Source organism: Pholis gunnellus, assembly GCF_910591455.1.
Source record: "Pholis gunnellus genome assembly, chromosome: 3".
NCBI classification, from domain to species: Eukaryota; Metazoa; Chordata; class Actinopteri; order Perciformes; family Pholidae; genus Pholis; species Pholis gunnellus.
In genome coordinates, this window is record NC_136529.1 from 10,475,972 (window position 1) to 10,496,518 (window position 20,547).

At 41.6% G+C, this 20,547-nt stretch overlaps 2 protein-coding genes across 11 annotated transcripts in view; one reads left to right on the forward strand and one right to left on the reverse strand.

The window, feature by feature from the left end:
- r3hdm2 (R3H domain containing 2) overlaps positions 1–16,881 on the reverse strand; it is a 48,755-nt gene extending 31,874 nt beyond the window's left edge. For 9 of the 10 annotated variants that reach the window (XM_079156582.1, XM_079156585.1, XM_079156580.1 and 6 more), the window contains exons 1-2: positions 16,621–16,881; positions 16,201–16,253 (exon numbers count right to left, since the gene is read on the reverse strand). The gene's annotated coding sequence lies outside the window, so the exon portion shown is untranslated. The other variant, XM_079156579.1, reaches the window with a different exon arrangement.
- Positions 16,882–18,592: 1,711 nt separating this feature from the next.
- On the forward strand, positions 18,593–20,272 carry LOC306715641 (inhibin beta B chain; the record flags this gene model as incomplete). The annotated part of the gene is made up of 2 exons (XM_079186079.1): positions 18,593–19,036; positions 19,500–20,272. Exons 1-2 carry the CDS (start codon positions 18,676–18,678, stop codon positions 20,270–20,272), a joined length of 1,134 nt encoding a protein of 377 aa, XP_079042205.1. The 5' UTR covers positions 18,593–18,675.
- Positions 20,273–20,547: the final 275 nt, after the last annotated feature.

Here is a 20,547-nt window from a genome sequence, read left to right on the forward strand (position 1 = left end):
CTCTCTCACAGTGCTATGAGGATACCCCTTCCTGCCTTCCGCCCCCTCCATGTCAACCCCTCCCATCAATATCTCTCTCCATCCACCCACTTTTAAGTGTTCTCTCTCTTTCCTCCTCTTTTAATGTGTCTTCTTAAATTGTCAGGCCTACTGCTGACGCCATCCTCCTCCACTCAGCCAACCCACTCAGTCCTGTGGGACGAGCTATGACTCACTCTCTCCCTCCTTCCCTCCCCTCCCTCCCTTGTTACCTACCTACCTACCTTTCTGTAGCTCTCTCAAAGTCTCCCTCTCTCTCTCTCTCTCTCTGTTGCTCTCACTAGTTATAACCTATGTATAGTTCTCTGCTGCATGTGTGGGCACATACAGAAGGATAAAAACACAAGGAGATGGTGGGTGAGGGAAAGAAAGACAACGACAATCTCCCTTCTGCACAATGAACAAATGGCAGTGGAGAGAGAGGAATCCTCATCCTGCACGCTTCGATGACGAAGAAAACAAAGACAAATATGGAGTTCCACAACTATTAAATAATCACATTGATAAATGTAGAAAAGTATGAACCAAGAAAAATGTAATGTAAGAACAATAAACCATGACATTTTCTTTTTTCTGTAACTATAAAACTTGAATTTCAAAATGGCCCCCGTTCTTTATTCTATGATCGGAGATCAGAGATCGGATGAGAGTTTGAACTAACATCTAGAAATGTTCGCAATTACTTTATTGGTGCATTTCTTTTTACAACAGGACGTTGGGCCAGGACATAACAGTGCATTATTAACTGTAAACCAAAAGGATACGTCCAAGTATGCACAAATAAATCTGTTTGATAAACTAGTAAAGACCAGGAAAGAAATTTAAGGGATCAATCTTCATTAAGATTTGACCCTAAAACTATTACAATTTTAAAAAACATGGGCGAACAATTGAAAATGTACATGGACAATTAATAGGTGGGCAGCCCACCCGAGTAAAGTGTGTGTGTGTGTGTATGTGTGTGTGTGTGTGTGTGTGTGTGACTTACTCATGTGACTGAACTTGAACTGCTGAGATGAGAACATTTTTGAATTAAATTGTGCTCTGCGACAAGTATATTTCTTGAGAACAATAGAAATGAAGCTTCAGAGCTGAAACTGTTTTGTAGCTTTGTGCTGAATGACCTGACTGAAAACAAACTGAGCAAACACATTTACACTATTAAGGACAGACAGCAACATTCTAACTTAAAACATGAAACGCCGATACTGAACCATCAGCTGCTAATAAAAAGGTCTGCTATTAATACATAGATAATAAAATATGCGATTTGTGGGGCTATCTTGTTCTAGAATTGTGAACGATTGTGCTCAACTTGAGCTGCTGATGTAAAACAAATAACCGTGTCAAAATGAAATTGGGTGGCAGCTTCCGCACTCATTATAAACCTTATGTAATTCATCAGCTTCTCTTACTGTGAGGAGGAGGAGGGAAGTAGAAGAGACTGGAAGAGAGAGAGAAAAAAAGATGGAGGAGCAAGGGGTGGCTAGTGAGACAGGAAGAGAGGAAAAACTTCTCAATGATGAAACAATCTGTGCTGTTAAGTGATTGGACCAGACTTCCACCAATGGGAGGACCAGCTCCATGGCAACAGGCTCTGTCACCAAGAGAAAAGCAGCCATATCCCTCAACACCCCCATATTTTTCTCTCCCTTTCTCTCTCACGACCCCCCCTCCCTCCCTCCTCCTCCTCCTCCTTTCCCCAATTACAAGGCCTGGTGTATTTATCACTGGGTAAACACGAATAAAACAGCACACATAGAAAACACACACAGCATCCTCATGGGACACTTATAGCATGAACAGACACAACAAACACACACGGCTTGCAGATGTACACACTGGCACACAGACTTAATGGGGCTCACACAGTGATCAGAATGCGAGTCGTTCGTGCACACAGTTATTTAAAGTGTGCAGATTGCAGATGACTCCCCCCTCACACTGACTGCAGACAGTTCTGTTCCTCCTCTCCGTCCTGAAGAGAGCAGTGACTAACTATCAGGTCTGCTGGAAGTGAACCTTGAACTAAACAGACTGAGCTCACAGACACAAGAACACACCTCCAGAAGAAGGAAGTAGGCCGCAGCAGATAGAAAGTTCTCTCTCTCTATATATATATATATATATATATATATATATATATATATATATATATATATATATATATATATATATATATAGCTTTAAAGGCTAGCTGAGAAGCTAGCTGAGAAGCTAGCTGATACGCGGCGGTAAACCACAGGACACCAGTCTTAACGTTTGAGGTCAACCCTAAAAAGTTACTTGTAGCATAATAATACTGGACTGTAGCTTAATAGCTGAAGATGCTAAGAAAGCAGTGCATGCTGGGAGATGAAGTCTCCCAGAAGCAGTGATACACACTCAAGTACACCCCAAACTTATTTGGTTGGCCGTAGCTTGACACACAAATACTGCTGTACATGTGACTGTGACTACTTGTAAGCATATTAATATAATACATTTACAATATTAATTTTATCCACATTAGTTTGAACTTTTTTGGCATTTTGTTAAAGTGTTGTTGGTTGCCATGATGACAAACCTTAACAATTCTTAAAAATAAGCAGCATCATAACCAAGACAGATTAATACAGTATTTCAATCATTCCAAATAAAACAGGTTCTGTACCACCAATGCTTAAAAGCTGTAGAAAGACTCAAATAGAGTTTACGAAAGCTTCATACTACCTGCTGTAGGACTCTTAACATACTTTTCTATATGAAGTGTCCTTGGTGAATACATCAATGGGGAAAGCCATCGTCTGGCAGAGCCTTGAAGATGGGCCATCAAACAACCATATCAGCGCCGTCCCTCTCAAGCTATCCCTTTCTCTCTCTATTGCTGGTGGTCTATAGCCAACTCGTGCCGCCTCTAGCTTATGATGAACATTTGATCTCCCCCGTTAGGCAGCTTCCTCCAGGTCACACCATTGTAAGGGGCCAATGACTTGGCCCCGGGTTCTGTACAACGTCCTCAGACCTCTTAGTCTGGTCTCTATGTCCATTTCTATCTCTTACCGTTTGCCCCCAACCGTTACTGGCTCTTTGTGGCTGTCTCTCTCTCACCCAGTATCTATTCTGTTCTATCTATCCAGTTTGAGAGCGGAGTGGAGCAGCAGCAGTTTCTGCTCCTCCTCAAAAGCATTTTGTGATCGCTCCACTCCCCGTCTCATATTTGCTCTTCCATCACACCCAGAGAAATCCATCTCCTTTACGCTCCATTGCAAATATGGCGAGTCCTGTCTTTCTGTTGCACAATACAACACTAATAAAAATGTAAAGACAGCAACAACTGTTTCAACCCGAACAGAAAACGCGCCATTATCCTGAGGAAGGAGCTAAAGGAGTGTGGAGTAAGATAAGAGAAGCAACTGAAGCTTCTGGCAAGTTTGAAATCAGTACGTCTGATCTTTTAAACACAGCATACAAGTTGTTACAGCAAACTTCATGCTCACTGTGATCGAACACATCACATCCCACAAATAATGCTCAACAAAATGTCACTTTGCTGCCTATCTGAGTGCAGATGCTCATGGGATATTTATATATAAAAATAAACAGTGGAGGAACACCCTTAAAAACCTTGTCAGACACTTATTATATTCATATATCATTCCCACACATGCCGGTCCGAATAATCAGTGACCGGCTCTTCTGCCAACAGCGGGGTCTCTCCTTCATGACGGAGCTAACCGCTACCGTTAAGGAGGTCGTACTGACTTGCACTGCGTCTTAAAAAACACAACATTTTGGAAACAACAAAAGAGGAACAGAGAACATAAGGAAAACTTTGGAAAACTTCAAGCCCATTATCATCCCTGTCCTGATCAAATTATATCAATTCATAAAAATGTGGAAACTCATAAGCATGCCGTTGTAGCAGAAATCTACATTTCAAAGCTGTGTTAACAAAATGATTAGCCACACTTGGACACTGTTGTGAATCGCCCAGTCTTCAATACTGTAGATCAATACAGGCTCAATCAATTCCCATGATTGACGCACATGCAGTGGCATAGTCAAATGTGACTGATGACCTATTAATGACACAACAACGGCACTCTGGGAGCGGACTGATGCAGCTGCATGTTTAGAGCTGGATCAGTGGACTCAGACGATATGACGCACAACCAAGGGTTTCCCTCATACACTATTCAACTTTTCACTTCTTAATCTCAACCATCATAACTCACATTTTAACAAAATGTACAGAACCAGGGCAACAGCATAACCCTTGATAATTACACCATCTTCTCTGACATGTTCTCATTGTTTTAAAGTACAGTAACTATGTTGATGTTGAAATAAATGCCATCACAAATAGCAATCACTCTTATTTTTTACCATCTAATCTAGATTTACAATAACTGATTTTTTTTCAAAGCTAATGCAAAGTTAGTGCCCAATTTAAATTGAGTGCACCTTCCATTAGAATGAAAGATTGCTCTATGAAAACTACATAATGAAATTACTTTGTTTAAACAGTATAAATTGTACATGTCTTGATACAATGTTAAATAACCAATTTGCTTGAAATTTAAATCATTTACTGATGATCATAACAGACAAAAATTGCATCAACAATTATCTATATCAATATATTCCAGATAGATTGTAGCGTCATAAACCGCTGTGTAGTGTTTGGGCTTTCAATTAGCCTTCGGACCCAAAAAAACGCGGCTCATTGCAGGCTATTTTCTAGCACTGTCCTATTTTCGGTCTGACCCCCCCCCCCCCCCCCAGAGACTGAGTACAACTTCTGTTGACATCGTGAAAAAGTTTCTCTTCGCTATAACCTGAGAAAATGTTAAATAACGCAACAGCTGGATGTGTCCCGATGGTGACCGGCGTCCTCTACGATCTGCACAAACACCTCCATTTGCCACAGTCACACTGAATGACAGCTGGCTGGCTGGGCTGCCATGCCAAAACAGTGATGGAGAATTGAGTGCTGCCAGCCAGCCAAACCCGGAAGTCAGGCATGCAGCCAGCGGAACAGTCCGGCTGTCTATGTTGGACCAGCAGAGAGTGTGGTCTCTTACAATGTCGCCTGCACACTCGAGAGTGTCCAGCCGGAAGGCAACATGCCAGCCATTTAGAGCTCCATTCAGCCAACCAACACTCAGCTCAGTCTGCCATCCAGCATCCTCCTATTACTGCTTCTCAGTGTTTCCTCTCTAACCTTTGTTCCTTAGACCTGAAATCTCTAGAGTAGTGGAGAAGGTGACGAGATACAATACCAAGCGGGGGAGAACATTTTAGTGAAACCAAGCCTTTTGGCGCAAGAAAAAGAACACGGCCTGCCGCAATTACTAATTTTGTCTCAGAAATAATTGCTGTAAACAATATTGTCATTTGAAGATACTTTTATGGCACTGATATAATCATAGTATAATAATGCAAGTACACCCTTTAAAATGGGAAATGGCAGTAAGTGCCTTTAAAAGAGTAACAGACTTTTAATTCTACGAATATTCAGACACTGGATTTGGAATAAGAAAAAAATATTAAATGATCCTAAATAATTAAAAGACAAATAAAATAAAAACACAAACTAAAACTTAATTAGTATACTTATACTCCACTACATCTCAGAGTTTTAACTTGACTGCATTTCTTTGACAGTATTAGTTTTTAGTGAGGGTAATCTGTTGATAGAGATTCTTAATACAAAATATTAATCAGTTCATAAACATATGATGCATTATTAAGTAGGACAGTGGCTCTCATACGCTGCTCATCGCAGGGAAAGCTTTGTCAATCAATGTTTGCTACAAAAACAAACGTTTACCTCAGGTTTAGATGGACAGATTCAAATTTTGTCGAAATATCGACTTGTTTGCAGGTATGTAACCAGCTAAATATAGTCCCTTTACACCCCATAACGCAAAGACCCGAAAGTCAGGGTCTGCAAAATCAAACACGCACACCATCACATGCATCATAGAGGACGTTAAAAGCAGGAACAGTGGCAACCACCACAGTACGCCAGCACAGACAGATAAAACATGGCCCCTGTGCTTTTTGCATTACCATCACACCAGACATTGGGCGACTGCAATGTCCCGACCATGACGCCGCTGTGCTAAAATAGAAAAATAAGGGGGATGATGACAAGCCTGCAGTAGGAGCTGTGGACACAAAATGACATGCATACTGTGCAGACCGTTTGACAGACGTGTGAGCTCGACTATATTTGAATACAGCTGTGCAGACACTTATCTAGTCACCGAACCTCCTTTCTGTTTGGAACAATAAGAGCTCACAACACACTCTTATGCGAGAGACGTTTGATTGTGTCCATAGATCCTCTGATAACAAAAGGACTATTTCCTTTACTATGAGTATTCAGCTCAGGCTGATGAAAATGCTTCCTGTAAAGTACACTAAGCATGTTAAAATAGTCTGGACTATTTGAAATCTGTTGCCATTGTTAAATTCATTCGATGCTTTGCTCTCCCTTCTCACCCATTTCATATGTGAGAGAGTGATTGTGTACGATACTCAGCACAGATTAGGAAATAGTGTTAATGAGAGAAACTGCCCACTGCAGCGAGTCACTAGATCATGTAGCTGACCTGAGGTCAGTGCCTCGCTGCGCTACGCCATCTGTTTACCTGTAACAGTCAACCACTCCCAGTACCTCCGCCTGCCTGAGGACAGCAATTTATCCGTCTCCACCTTCTTCCCGTTTTTCTTGCTCTCGCCGTCCGTCAACCTCTCGATCTATGGCGACAACATTCTGATGACGTCACAAGCAGCCACTCCTAAACTTGTTCTTGGTAAGGTAAGGCCTTTTACTGACGTTTCTTTCGCTCAGTTGCTCCCTGAGTCGATCTCTCTTGAAATTAGCCATGGGCCATTAGCTTGCCGTCTATATGCAACATCTTGCTTTGTGTCCACTATAGCCGTTTGCATTGCAATAGACTTCCAAATTTGAGGAAAGTAAACTAAAAGTATTAAAAATTAAGACTTTCATTAGTTTATCACATCACACTTTAGTCCCTTTACTATTAATATTCGCCAAAGTGGAGTCTTTACGACTTCAAATCACACCCACTGTGAGCCAGTGCTACAAATGTTAGTCATTTAATTTCATGTTATGGTTTCTCTTACCTTAACAATGCAGCAAAGTACAAGAGTACAGTTAGCCGGTATTTAGCCAGTGTTTGACTCAAGCGGCAACTTGCATGTGCTACCATGTAACATTACTTGGGGATGTGTTCACAGCGTTTCCACAATGTAACCAGGAGCCGCCTATTCAAGATAATCTCGTGCATAAACTACCATTTGAACATTAATATGATCCTGTACATAACTTAGGCTAGCCCTTTCAGATGGCATTGTTATCTGTTTAAGGAAGCTCTGATGGATAATGTGTAGTTCATTCTCAGGTAAAAAGGTAATAAGGTTTATACGTTTTCAGGACATTTTACTCATTTTTCATGTGTTTTCAGTGACTGTTGGAATAAGTTATGAGAAGGGACAAGGGGATGGGCACTCTCTGAAAGAAAGTTTGGAGGTTTTTCATTCTTTCCCCATTTCTTCTTTGGTTTGTTAATCAAAACAAAATTGTGAAAACTTTTGTTTTTTTTTAAAGCTCCAGTGTGAACCTACTGACTTAAAGGCAATTACAGCAGCAGTTACTCCAGGGATTGCTATTGATTTTTTTCCTCCCTCCCTCTCGCTCTCGTGCTTCCTCTCTTTCATACTCAAGTCTTTTTCCCACGCATTGGCAATTAGTATGCAGCAGTGAGGCTACAGGAGCGTCAGCTACCTGGGGAACAGAACTCCTAAGTCACATCCAACAATAAACAAAACAACACAGGTAATGGTCACGCGCACAGACAAGGACGCACACACACAGTTTCTAAATGCAAGTCAACATGGACAACAGTATGTCAGTCGTGGGCTAAACAGCCCGCTTTAGCCACTTCAGCTAGCCATGTATTGTCTTGCTAAAGAAAGGGGCTAACATGTAAACCAGCAGACATGAGGAAGAACACGGCATTAGCTCTGGCTACCTCACACCACACGGGTAGCTTCTATCGAATCTGCGGGTTGCTGTGGTGGTTGCAGACCATCTTTTACATTTCTAATTGACAAGGGAGTAGAATCATGGGATCATTGTCATTTTATGAGCAAACGTCAAGCTAGTTCAATTAGGTTGCAGCGCTTAGGACACTGATGCATCTTGATTTATTATAATGCTGAAAAACATGTACACAAACGGTTGGTCATTATATAAACAGCCCATATCGAGCACAAGACAGATCTGGGCCGAGTGAACAAAAAAAAAAAAGAAGAGTAAAAAGGAAGAAGCCATGAGAAAGATTGTGTGTTAGGCTGTTGGGCAGAACAGGAAAAGAGAGGGAAAAGCCAGGTCTTCCAAACCTGAAACAGTGCTGAGGCCATGAGGACAGCATACTATTAATAGCAGCAGATTTTTTATTCAAGAGGGCTCTGCTGTTGTGCTTTCTCTCACGCTTGTGCTGCCTTTCCTCTCACCTCCTCTCTATTCTCTCTCTATTCCTGCACATTGTGTTCCACAAATAAAAGGGGGAAAAGCACTGACTGTGTAAATATATACGGTCTTCAGAGATGAAAAGGAGATTTATTTCTGATGCAGTCATAAAAAGCCGTGATCATAACCCTTTACTGCACCTTCAAGCCGAGAGGATCATGGAGGATAAGTCTCATAACTTCCCACATTCAGCCTTATGTAAGCCCATAGGTTTTCCTTTTTAACTGCACCCATCCCTCCCTCCCTCCTCAGTATGACAGAATTGCAGAGTGACGCCTACTTCTCAGTGACTCTCCACCCCCACCAGGCCACCTCCACCATCCTCCCACACAGGGACACAGGAGAAGGGAATTCCTCATTACCTCAGCATTTGCATGTTTTGTATGTCCGTACAAACATACAAATAAACTGACCGCCAATAAACTGACCACCATCTTTCAGCCAATAAAAATATAAAATGTGCAGAAAACCAAGATTCTCCTCCCAGCTTAAACACACTGTTAAAATGTTCTGCACTTAAACACACTCATAAAGTTGCACTCGAAACGGTATGCACAGTACATTAATCTATCTTCCAGCAAATCCAATTATATCATGTTTGCATTGTCACTAAGGTGTCGCTAAATAAAATTGCTGCAGGAACTTTACTATGACCAACAATGAAAAGCGCCAAAAAAAGAGGCAAATTTAAAATTGCCAATAGCTGCACATTAAACCAAAACTAAACGCACATGAGCAAGCTACACACACACACAGAGCACAGGCTTACTGTATTTAGAGTTCAGCTCTGTGGATCTCCAGCCAAGTCGGATCAGGTGTCTCACAGATAAAAGCACATAATCGCAGCAGCAGCAGGAGCAGCTCTGGACCAACACAACGCTGACATTAGTTTTATCTTGCTAAGTAGCACAGATGAAAGAATTCCATTTCCTGCAGCATGTAAATATCTGGTTTTCAGGGGTGTTTACCTCGGTCACTCTCTTCAGCTCATTCTACTTTCTTTGTCTTCACGCTGGCTCTCTTCCTCCCTGTCTGTACCATAAGCTGTTTTGTAAATGAGTTTCATGAAAATGGAGAGAACTCTTTGACTGCCTCCTCTCTTTTTCTGAATGAAGCGCGCGCACACACACACACACAACAAGCAAACAGAAAGCCTTGCTGACTGGCTGGCTCCCTCCTTCCCTACTGCTGTTATGCTATCATGCGCACAGTTTGCACCGCTCCCTTCTCCTCCAACCCTCCCTTTCGTGTGGATTTTTCTCTCTCTCTCTCTCTCTCTCTCCCTCTCTCTCCCTCTCTCTCCCTCTCTCTCCCTCTCTCTCCCTCTCTCTCTCTCCCTCTCTCTCCCTCTCTCTCCCTCTCTCTCCCTCTCTCTCCCTCCCTCTCTCTCTCCCTCTCTCTCTCTCTCTCCCCCTCTCCCTCTCCCTCTCCCTCTCCCTCTCCCTCCCTCCCTCCGTGTAACAATATAATTGCAATGACAGCCAAACCAGATATTGCAATAAGTCCAGCTGTTTAAAGGGCTGCTGGGATCAGCCAGTATGTCACTAGATACAACGGTAAGATGCTTATACGAGAGGTTACAGAAAATACATTTAGTCTTTCACAACTCCAATTTAAGGTTTGGTACTTTTTTTTTTCCTGCAAAAAAGGAAACAAACCTACATCCACAGGCAGGCAAAATATACAGTCCAGGCAAACTAGTCGCCATTCATCAATCTCCATTTCATGGGAATATATGAAGACAAGCTGAATGAGCTCAACGTACTGACAGCTGCTGGTGAAACAGAGCACTGCTGCAATGTCCAAAAATAAAATAGTAAAAACCGCGGGGTTTTGAAGGAGAGATGGAGGGGGGGGGCATAATGAAACCACCTTATTAGCTCGGAAGGAACCGTAATCCCACAGGACAATATATTTGCATCTTCTCCATGCAGCCCCCTCACTGCAAACTGCAGCTGAAGACGCAGTGGAGGAGAGCAGTCAAAAGTTCAGCATCAAAGAAAACATCAAAAGGGAACTCTAGGTAAGGTAGCTGATAGATAGATACACATGTTCCATTCAGATCCCCCAGCCCCGTGGGTTAATCACACAGTTTAACCGTCATAGTGTGAAATAAAGTTCAATTGACAATCACTATCCGAAGATATTGAGTACAAATATGTGATTGGCGATAATGGTTTGTATTTGCTGATGCTACATTTTGAACAACAAATTCATGTCGAAATCGGCAGGAGGAGAGCTAGTAACGTTGTTAGCATTGAAGCTAACAGTTAAGGCACGGAGGTTGCATTGAGTTACATTCTATTGGGCAGAGGTAAATGATAAATTTTGATGTGTACAAATGTAATCTAGTAAAATGTAGCTTTTGGCGAGAAACTTGAATGAATAGAGTTGTTTGAAGGACATGTTTTCACAAACAATAATAGAACATTTTTTTCCTAACCATTTGAATTATGTATGTTTATGCAAATACCACTAGAGATGACAGGATAAGTTATATTTGCCTGCTTCTTTTCTGCCGATCCAATCAATGACTCAAAACCTTGATAAGATCCGAACCGTGTGTTTCACCTCGAGTGAAGCAGCTACAGCTTCCTGTAGCCTTAGTAATTACGTTCGCAACTGCAAGCTCCTCTGTGAACTGAATACGCCTTTATTAGAATATAGACCATTTCTTTACAATCTTTTGTTGGAGCATCAGTTTTAAATATAATAGGATATAGCAGTAAAATATTAAAGAGCCAACTTGAGCTGGAGGTTAGATTGAAAGGTACACTCCAAAAGTGCTAATTGCAGTTAAGGCAAACATCAAAACTCAAAAGTAAAATCATGGGACGTATTGGTTTCCCAATCGACAGCCAGGATGTCCTTCTCTGTACCATGTCCCCTGACATAACCTTATTAAATTCCATGTTTTAAATCCGTTATATTTGACAGCCCATCTCTAGGGCTGGCCCCTCTTAGTCGATTAGTCAACTAATTGGTCGTTTTTGGTCTTAGTTGATTAAGATTTCTTTAGTCAATTAGTCAGGTTTTTTTGTGCTTTTTCATGCTGAATGATGTATTTCCAGGAAACTTAAGAGCAAGATGTCTGGTAAACACAATACTTGTAGGGGTGCTTTTCTCTTTGTGGAGAAACAGTTTTGCAGGTCTGTCAATTAAATCAACTAATTCATTTGTAAACAAAATCGTATGAGTGTTAGTCGACTAAGAATTTCTTTGGTCGAGGACGGCGGACACATCTCTGGTACGACTCCCTGGTAGAAGCATAAGCCTGTTTAAAAAAGTGAAGACGTACACATAGTGTAAATACTTTAAGCTCTTGCATTGAAGTTCCACTAAAATCTTGTTTTCAGGTGCAGGGACCTAATACTGATACTGGATAGTTGAGCATGTCAATTTTCCCCATCTTTATTTTCAAGGGAAGTACAATACTACGCTGCTCTAAAGCACTACAATTTGAGGCAGGAAACAGGCCTACATCTATGTGAAAGCACCTTAAGGTGCTGTGAGTTTGCCCACAATGTTAGTCTGCCACTGTACATGATAAGCAAGGCAAAGTTCTCCTTCAGCTTTAGGATAAAGTTGTTCATGTTAACAAATCTGTCCAGGCTGATATCAATGGTCTATATTTATTCTGTTTTTGAATGTAGAGTATGATCACTTTAAATTGTATACATTTAGCATTGACGCAGCATTGTGGCTCAGTGGTTAGAATGGTCATCTCACAGCAAGAAGGTTTTTGGTTCAAGAAGTACTGTACAGAAAATGGCTGGATGGACGTGAAGCACACATTGATCTAGCCAAGTTAAGACAAGCAACCAACCAACAACTCTGCACTCCTAGCCAGGGCAGCAAAGTACAACCATTTAAATTGCACATGTATCGACTAAATGGCGACTAAATATTTTCATCGGTCGCACCAGTTTGCCTGACATTAAATAGCAGGTCTGTCTCTGTGTAAAAACGTACCCAGTTCTCCTCCTCGAACAACATCAAAAACTTAAAACATACCACTAATACAAAATGAGAACAATTTATATATTTTTTTGTCAATGAAAGGCCCAGCCCAGACCAGAGGCAACTGCTCTACAACCGGTCTTCCCTGTCCCAGGTAAGATTCCTAATCCTGATCAGAGGCACCGGAAGTGGGGACGGGGGTGAGCCACTGTATGCTACATTTAATACCATGAAACAACTTTACTGCTAATTTCATCTCTGCTCCTTTGATCGCCAAAGAGCTGATCTGTTCTGAGCGCATCTCTCGGTCACTCAATCACACTCTGGCAATATACCAACGTAATATGTAAACATACACTTAAACCTGTCCGTGGTCATTTTTCACACGGTAGTAATGAGAGTATTAAAGCTCGGTGGGGAGTTTTATACTTATTTTTCCATCTACTCTCGTTCGCAATGTGGGACAAGGGCGTAAAGTGGGGTGAACTTCTAACGCCCTTCTGATCCAACATCCTCAGGCAAGATGGCCTGATTTAAAAAACATTTATCTGCACCTTTATTCCTGTTAACAATCATTTACATAATTAATGAAAACCAATGTGTATGCGCTTAAATGAAAATGTTAGGCGCACCAGTGCCACAATGTAGAAAGTGAAGCTACGTTCCAAATCGCATACATACATCTTTTTTTTTTTTGTACATACTGCAGCTGCCCTTACAAAGTACGTACTGTTTGCATGCAGTATGCATTGAACTGGGTAATCCTCATAACACTGCACCTTGAACTTTGACCCTCTTGCTTATCTCGCTGCACAAAGAAGTGTGGGTCAGAATAGCCAGAAAAACATGCCGGCTTGCATACTGACAAATGCGACTGGATGCAGTGGTACATCCTGGTATTTTTTTGGGCGTACTGCATTTGACATATTATGTATCTGGCACATTAAATAGTATGAACTAGCTAGCCTGGCATTGGAAACGGTTCGTCTCAGGTTGAGTAAATGACTGGGATAAAGAGGATGGTATGCAGTAATGGCACCTAATGCCACAAAACAAGTCCAGCAGCTTCTTGCATTTGCGCCGTCAGGTAGCCTCTTTCAGAGGATAGTAAGAGAAGACAGCGAAGGGCTTAGAAAGCAGGAAGGAGAGGGGAGGACACGAGCAGGGATCAGTGGCCAAAGACACCACAGATAAACCGTTCGTGAACACAATCACAAGGTGTTGCAGTCTAGTATATAACTGTTGCAGTCTCTAGTATATAACTGAGGTAAAGTTAGAAGTAAACACTAGGAAAATAGTTATTATTTAATGTAAAAACAAGCCAAAACAGGACTCACTTAATACAATTGCGTTTGGACATAACCAGGTTATTACTGACTAATGATTAAGCATGAGTTGAATGAGGTTTATTTTAGCCCAAACAAATAACGCTACTCTTGCATTGAGTCAATAGATACGCATTCTAAATGTGTTACTTCTTTTCCCCCAAGCAGATTTATCAACAAAACTGACAATTTCTCAACCCCTGCTGGAACCCTACAATCCGGTGGGGAATTTCAAGATGTGATGAATTTTCGTGTTTTCTTTTCCTTTGAACTATCATGCAAAAACCCTCCCGCTTTGCAGCAATTACATTGAAGCCAGTCAGGCAGCTATATACCCGGTCTGAAGCCAGGCTTACGGCCATGCAACCAGTCGCCTCCCTTCTGCCCTGATCAATAATTTACATCAGAGCAAGCAATGCAGGAAAGAAACAGAAACTGAGGATTGAGAAACAATGACTGAGGAAGACATCAAAAGAAATCAAAAGAAAGGCAGCTCAGAAAACAAATACAATGGGAAAAGAAGAGGGAACAAATAAAGATGGAGAGATACAGAGAAACAGAAGCAGGAGTGGTTAAGAGAAGAGAGATATAGGAGCAGCAGCAACAGCACCACGCTTGGTGCTCTGGCAGAGATCTATAAATAGCTCTTCAAATCTCTCTAGAAAAAGCCTCATTCTGCTTATGCTGCTGCAAACAGAGATTCAGAAGGAGACAGAACAAGATATGGATATCTCGCTGACAAATTTTAACAGCGATCATGTCTTATTGGATATTAACTGCCTATTGCAATCACATTACCCCGTAAATTACAATATTAAAAAAACGCTTTTACATCGACCATCTTGGCTTGTATAAATATTTGATTGAGGAAGTGAATACAGTAAAAACAAGTAGGTTACATCCAAAACATAAACTTGCATGTTCTACTGGTGTATGAATACTGAATTGTTTAACGCTATGTACCATACAAAAAAAAAAAAAAAAAAAAGAATAAGCACACTTCTGAAATCTCTTCATCAATACTTATTCTTACACACAAAAAATATCAAGCTACTATCATTTATTGATGTTTTCCCCTATTTGATAGAGTAAAGCAACATCAAAATTTTCAAGTTGCAGGGTAGGGGAAACCTGTTGACAGGGAGGAGAGATACGCCATCTTTCTCATTGCTGGCCTTAGCAACAGCAGATTGTTGATTCAATGACTCACCTCCATCAGATCTGACTACGGATAAGCCTTTTCTCAATGATGCTAACATTACACAAGCAATTTGACATTCTTCAGGTACTTTCTTAACCTTAGTCCTTAATCTCTCTCAGATCAGTCTACAACAGAACAGACAAATTGAGACATTTTCAAAACAGTCTCAACATATTGGCAGTCCTTGCCTGCCTCTTAGCAATTTTCTGCATCACATGACTAGCTAATGGTGATAGTAATGAATATTTATGTTTTCAGTCACACATGCTTTTTTTCCCCAGAGCAGATGTTTGAATCATGGATCTGACAGTCTGTGCTGTGATCCCACCTAGTTTGACACGACAGTCTTGCAATCTATTTTCAGCTTGAGTATCAAAATGTTGAGCTAAAGCCAAGACATAAAGATCAATGACCATATGTCATGGTTTCCTTGACAAACCCCTTTTTCCTCTTTGAATCGTCCTCAACTGTGTGTTTTTATTATGGACTGGAAAACAAAATGAGTGACAATCGCTTGTTTCTGTTTAATCTCATTAAATCTAGGAATATGTCTCCCTGATGCATGGCCTTGCACATACATATTACCTTAAAGAAAGTTTAGAAACACATTACACACAATGTAAACTTCAATGCCATAGTGCAATCAAGACCAGAAGTGTAGCCTGGTTTTTAGAAGGATTTCTTCATCAGCTCACAATTCAGCCTCATATAGACTCCATCATTAATACAAACTATAGATGTGTTGTTTCAAATTGATTTGTCATGACATCTGCACCTTGTTTGCTGTCGTGTCTGACAATCTTTGGAGACAAACATATAGACGCCACGGTGTAATGGCAAAAATAACACCTCGTTGTCAGCAGCTAAGGTGACAACAAGGGTGATTAAATCAATTCCTGCTCACTTCATTCTAATTCAACCAGATAATAAGCTAGTCACTTCAATCCTAGAGTTTCAGTAGCGTGTCCCTACGATTGAAAGGATACAATGTTAACATGGTCATCTCGTGTCAGAACACGGACTTTAAAGATGGTGCTTAACGTCACGTTATATGTCCAACTAAAAAAAACATGGATCATCGATGAACGTTACAAGTGATCTCGAGTGATCTTAAAGGTTCAGCTCACCGTTTTGCTGGCCGTATGTTGAGAGTCCGTGTGGAGAATCCTTTAGGTTGTGTCTGTGGAGAACAGATGGCAGTATGGTCAGAGCCGTGGCTGAGCAGATGACTGAAAATATTAGCTTGCCCACACGCTAACAATAGCTAGCTCACTGCATTAGCTTGCTTCCTCCGGCGAGTATAATTAGCCACCTACAACACCTAGCCACCTAGCTAATGCTAGCCCGATAGCTAGCCTTTTCTTTTTCAGTGTACGCTAGCAACCCTACGTTAACAAAACGTAGTGTTTATATTACAACCAGTTAACCGACAGAGTAGCACGTGTTTACGGTAATGCGAACCTTGTTGTAAACCTGTACTTGTACTGTCAGGTCTCAAAATATGAGGTGCTAGCTGATACGCTTAGCTAGCTTTCCCAATGACTTACCAATGCTAATATAATGGAGCTGCTAGCTCGAGTCTGTTCACTGCGACCCCAACTGTCAAAATAGCGCCGCGTGAGGGGAGAGCGGCATGAACGTTAACGATAGACAGCAAGCATTGAGAAGCAAGGCAGTCGAGTCTGTTACAGGAACACAGCCAAATAACAACAAAACGCCAAAGAATAAAAGGACACAAATTAAAGAAAAAAGAAACAAAACGCTATTCCCCCTTCTCGGCTCCGGCTTGTATGTGTGTGTCAGCGTCACTTTTTTCCCCTCACCGACAGTTTACGTCAGCGGCGTACTGAACATTCGCAGGGAGACGTTCAGGATACAGTGAAATTGTTTACCTATTATTTAACGTTACTGGACTCAAAATATAGAAACTGTCAAAATGTTTCACTTTTGTGTTACACGTGTATCATTAAGGTGCCATTTGTGCCTGTTTCATTTAGAAGCAATGAGGATGTATTATTATGAACTTTAAACCACTGGCGCATTTTATGAAAGCACATTTGTCTACAAAATATCTCCCACATACCATGTCTAATGAATAAAAGGTCTAATGAATACAAAAAATACACACTTTATATTAACATTATCAGTCTAACATTGAATGATTATGAGTTTTAGTCGTACTTTCAACGTTTATGATTGGAGGGTTGTTGAGTGAAATGTCCCATTAATTTCTCTTTAGTATGTGAGCCTACACTTGTACTTTACACATTTTCAAAGGAACCTATAAAAAAGTAAAGTTTGTTGTAGTTCTAAAAGTTGCCCACATGTCGGCAGGCTAGTACTTCTTCTACAGTAAGACCTTGTCGCTCAACCTCATAGTCCAGCCTCAGGCACAATATATATGCACTATAAGTACAGCTGGTGCCACACAATCAAAAGGTGTTCTGTTTTACCAAAGTTTGTGCAATGACACTATAACTTATTCGCAATGTTACATCAGCATGTTTCACTTGAAATAAGTCATTACAGTAGCTTTTCTCGACACCTTAATTCATGTTAACCTGTTGTTCACCTTAACCTATGTCATATATCAAGGGCAACTATGCAATTTCAGAAAATACACAGTGAAGCTCAAAAGTGAGGATCAAAGCTGTGCAACTTTCGTAAACGGTTCTATTTCGGATGTTATATTATGCACAAAATATACTCTCGTAAGAATCCAAACAGACACAACTTGTACGGGCAATTGTATGACAGAGACAGTAATTAGCCTTTTCTCTCTCTCTCTTTCTCTCTTGCTCTCTCTCACACTCACATACACACACACTTACACACGCACACACACGAGGAGTAAATATTACATTATTATGCCTCCTTGAAGTGAACATGACGGGACGTGTTTTTAATACCCCACTGCAGTGCCCCGCCTCGTAGCCTTGAAAACGTTGCACGTTTTGAACTACAATTGTTTGGTGCCTGTGTGGCTCGCTTACTCTGAAATTGGGTTAAAGGGCATTGAATTTCAACTTTGATCGGCGGTGGTGGAAGGTTGCGTGTGCCGCTCAGAGGGCAACGAGGCACAGAAACCACCTGTTGTGGTGACGACATCGTTATAGCCTATCCAGTGTATCATAAAATGTTTTAAACGCTGTCACTTTTAAACACGTATTTGTTAATGCAAAGCAGCTAGTGAAGTCCTGTAAATGTGTGTCATCGACAGTAGTTTTACTGATTGCGTGTGCCACTGCTGACAGCCTACGTGGTGCGCGTTGTGTACGTGTTGTGTGAGTGCGTGTACCGTGTTGTGTGTGAGAGCAGTAGACTACACACTGATGATGCTTTGCCAGTAATTTCCTCGGTGCCCCAATGCTCTCATTGGTGCGTCCCTCTAACGTGTCATCAGTTTTGGTGGATTACCCCAGATATCTACACCATCGGGAGGGTGAAACACCATTCCTTTCGCTCAACTCCTGTTTTCACGGTGTCCAGCTTTCAACAAGGACCTCTGACAACATTTGAGAAACTTGTGACTTCCAAAGAACAACTCAGAAAAAACGATTTGAAGATTTTTATTTGTCTTTTTACGCACGTTTAGCACAGAAATGCATTGTTTTACTTCGGAGTCGAGGATGACGCAGACTTCCTTATTCCTGTTTTTGGCACCCGTGCTGTTGAAGGGTCTCTGGGTCAGTGGCTCTCCGGGCTGCGCGTCCTGTGGCTTGGAGGCGATGGAGAAAAGCGCAGAGGAAAGGCTGATGATAGAAATCGTCAAGCAGCAACTTTTGGAAAAGCTGCACCTGAAAGAGAGACCAAACATCACTCAGACGATTCCCCGGGCAGCGCTCCTCACTGCGCTGCTCAAACTGCACTCGGGGCGCGTCAGAAACGATGGTACTCTTGAACTAGAAAAAAGTATACCCACCAAAGACCAAGGCTATGAAATAGTGAGCTTTGCAGATTTAAGTAAGTTTGGTATTCTCATTTTACACTGTTAATCTGTTTTAGCTGTATTGCCGTAAAACACCACGAGTGCATGTTGTGCGCTTTACGCATGTCTGTGCGTAAAATGGAAACGAAATTGGTCAGGGATTCCGTGTGTGTTAACAACTTAAGGTTGTTGTACCGTTCGATAAAATGTAAACGCTTAGGTTTACAGCTTCTGTCATCAACTTTTAGATTTACTCATAAATATACAAATTCTGCAGGGCTTTTTGTGGGTGGTAGGGACATCCACAATGTAGTGACATGGTAAAATGCGTGAAATGGGGGAAGTATTGACTTGTCTTTTCTTTTTTACATGCATCTGCAGCTTGATTTTATAAGTAGTTTCAAATGACCCCCCTTGTGTTTCTGTAACACAGGGGACTCTCAAAATGTCCAACATATTAACAGTCTGTGTTTGTGTCAAAATGTCATTGATCCATAGATGAGACAGAGAGTGGGGATGCCAGTCTTACCTTCCAGTTTCTGCAGGAACGTGGCCAGAGTATCCAGGTGCTCCAGTCTTCTTTGTGGATCTACGTCCACTCCTCTGAGGACCGTCATCGAGACTCCCGCCTCTCTGCCCGGGTTTTTCTCTCGGTAGAAGGTGGGATGTCCAGCTCTAACCGTACCCTGGTGATGGAAAAGATGCTGGAGGTCCAGGATAGTAACTGGCACACTTTCCCCATCACCCGCACCCTGCAGGCCTTCCTCGATGGGGGCCAGCACCGACTGCGTCTGGAAGTCAGCTGCGATGAGGATGGGAAGAACCTTTGCTCCCTTCATGGCTCTGCTGACACCGCCAACCAGCCCTTCCTGGTGGCCCAAGTGCGTCTCCGTGATGACCACTCCAAACACACGCTCAGGAAACGCTCGTTGCGTTGCGGTGAAGATGTAAGCGTGTGCTGCAAGAGAGAATTCTACATCAAGTTCAAGGATATCCAGTGGCATGACTGGATCATTGCACCTGAAGGCTACCATATGAACTATTGCATGGGTCAGTGCCCCCAGCATCTGGCTGGCTCCCCAGGCATAGCATCCTCATTGCATGCCACTGTCTTCAGTCAGCTGAAAGTCAACGGCATTAACACGGCTGCATCTTCATGTTGTGTTCCCACAGAGCGCCGGCCACTGTCCATGGTGTACTTCAACTCCCAGCACAGCATTATCAAAACAGACGTCCCTGATATGATAGTGGAGTCATGCGGATGTACATAAAGGACAGAGTATGAAAGACATACATTTTGTTCACATAGATTTGCTTTAACACAGGAAACTTAAAAGATGTATTTGTTCGTGTAGACGGACAGAAAGATAACACATAAACAGAGGAGATGAAAATGTAAGTATTTTTGTATGTCTACTTTGGGACAACCAACTCTATATATGTTGTTACTTGTACTTTAACAAAATAGAAGTAACAACTTTGTTTTGTTCCAAATTAGACACACAAGTGTGTTGAAATAGAGGCATCATTAAGGAGTTTACATGAC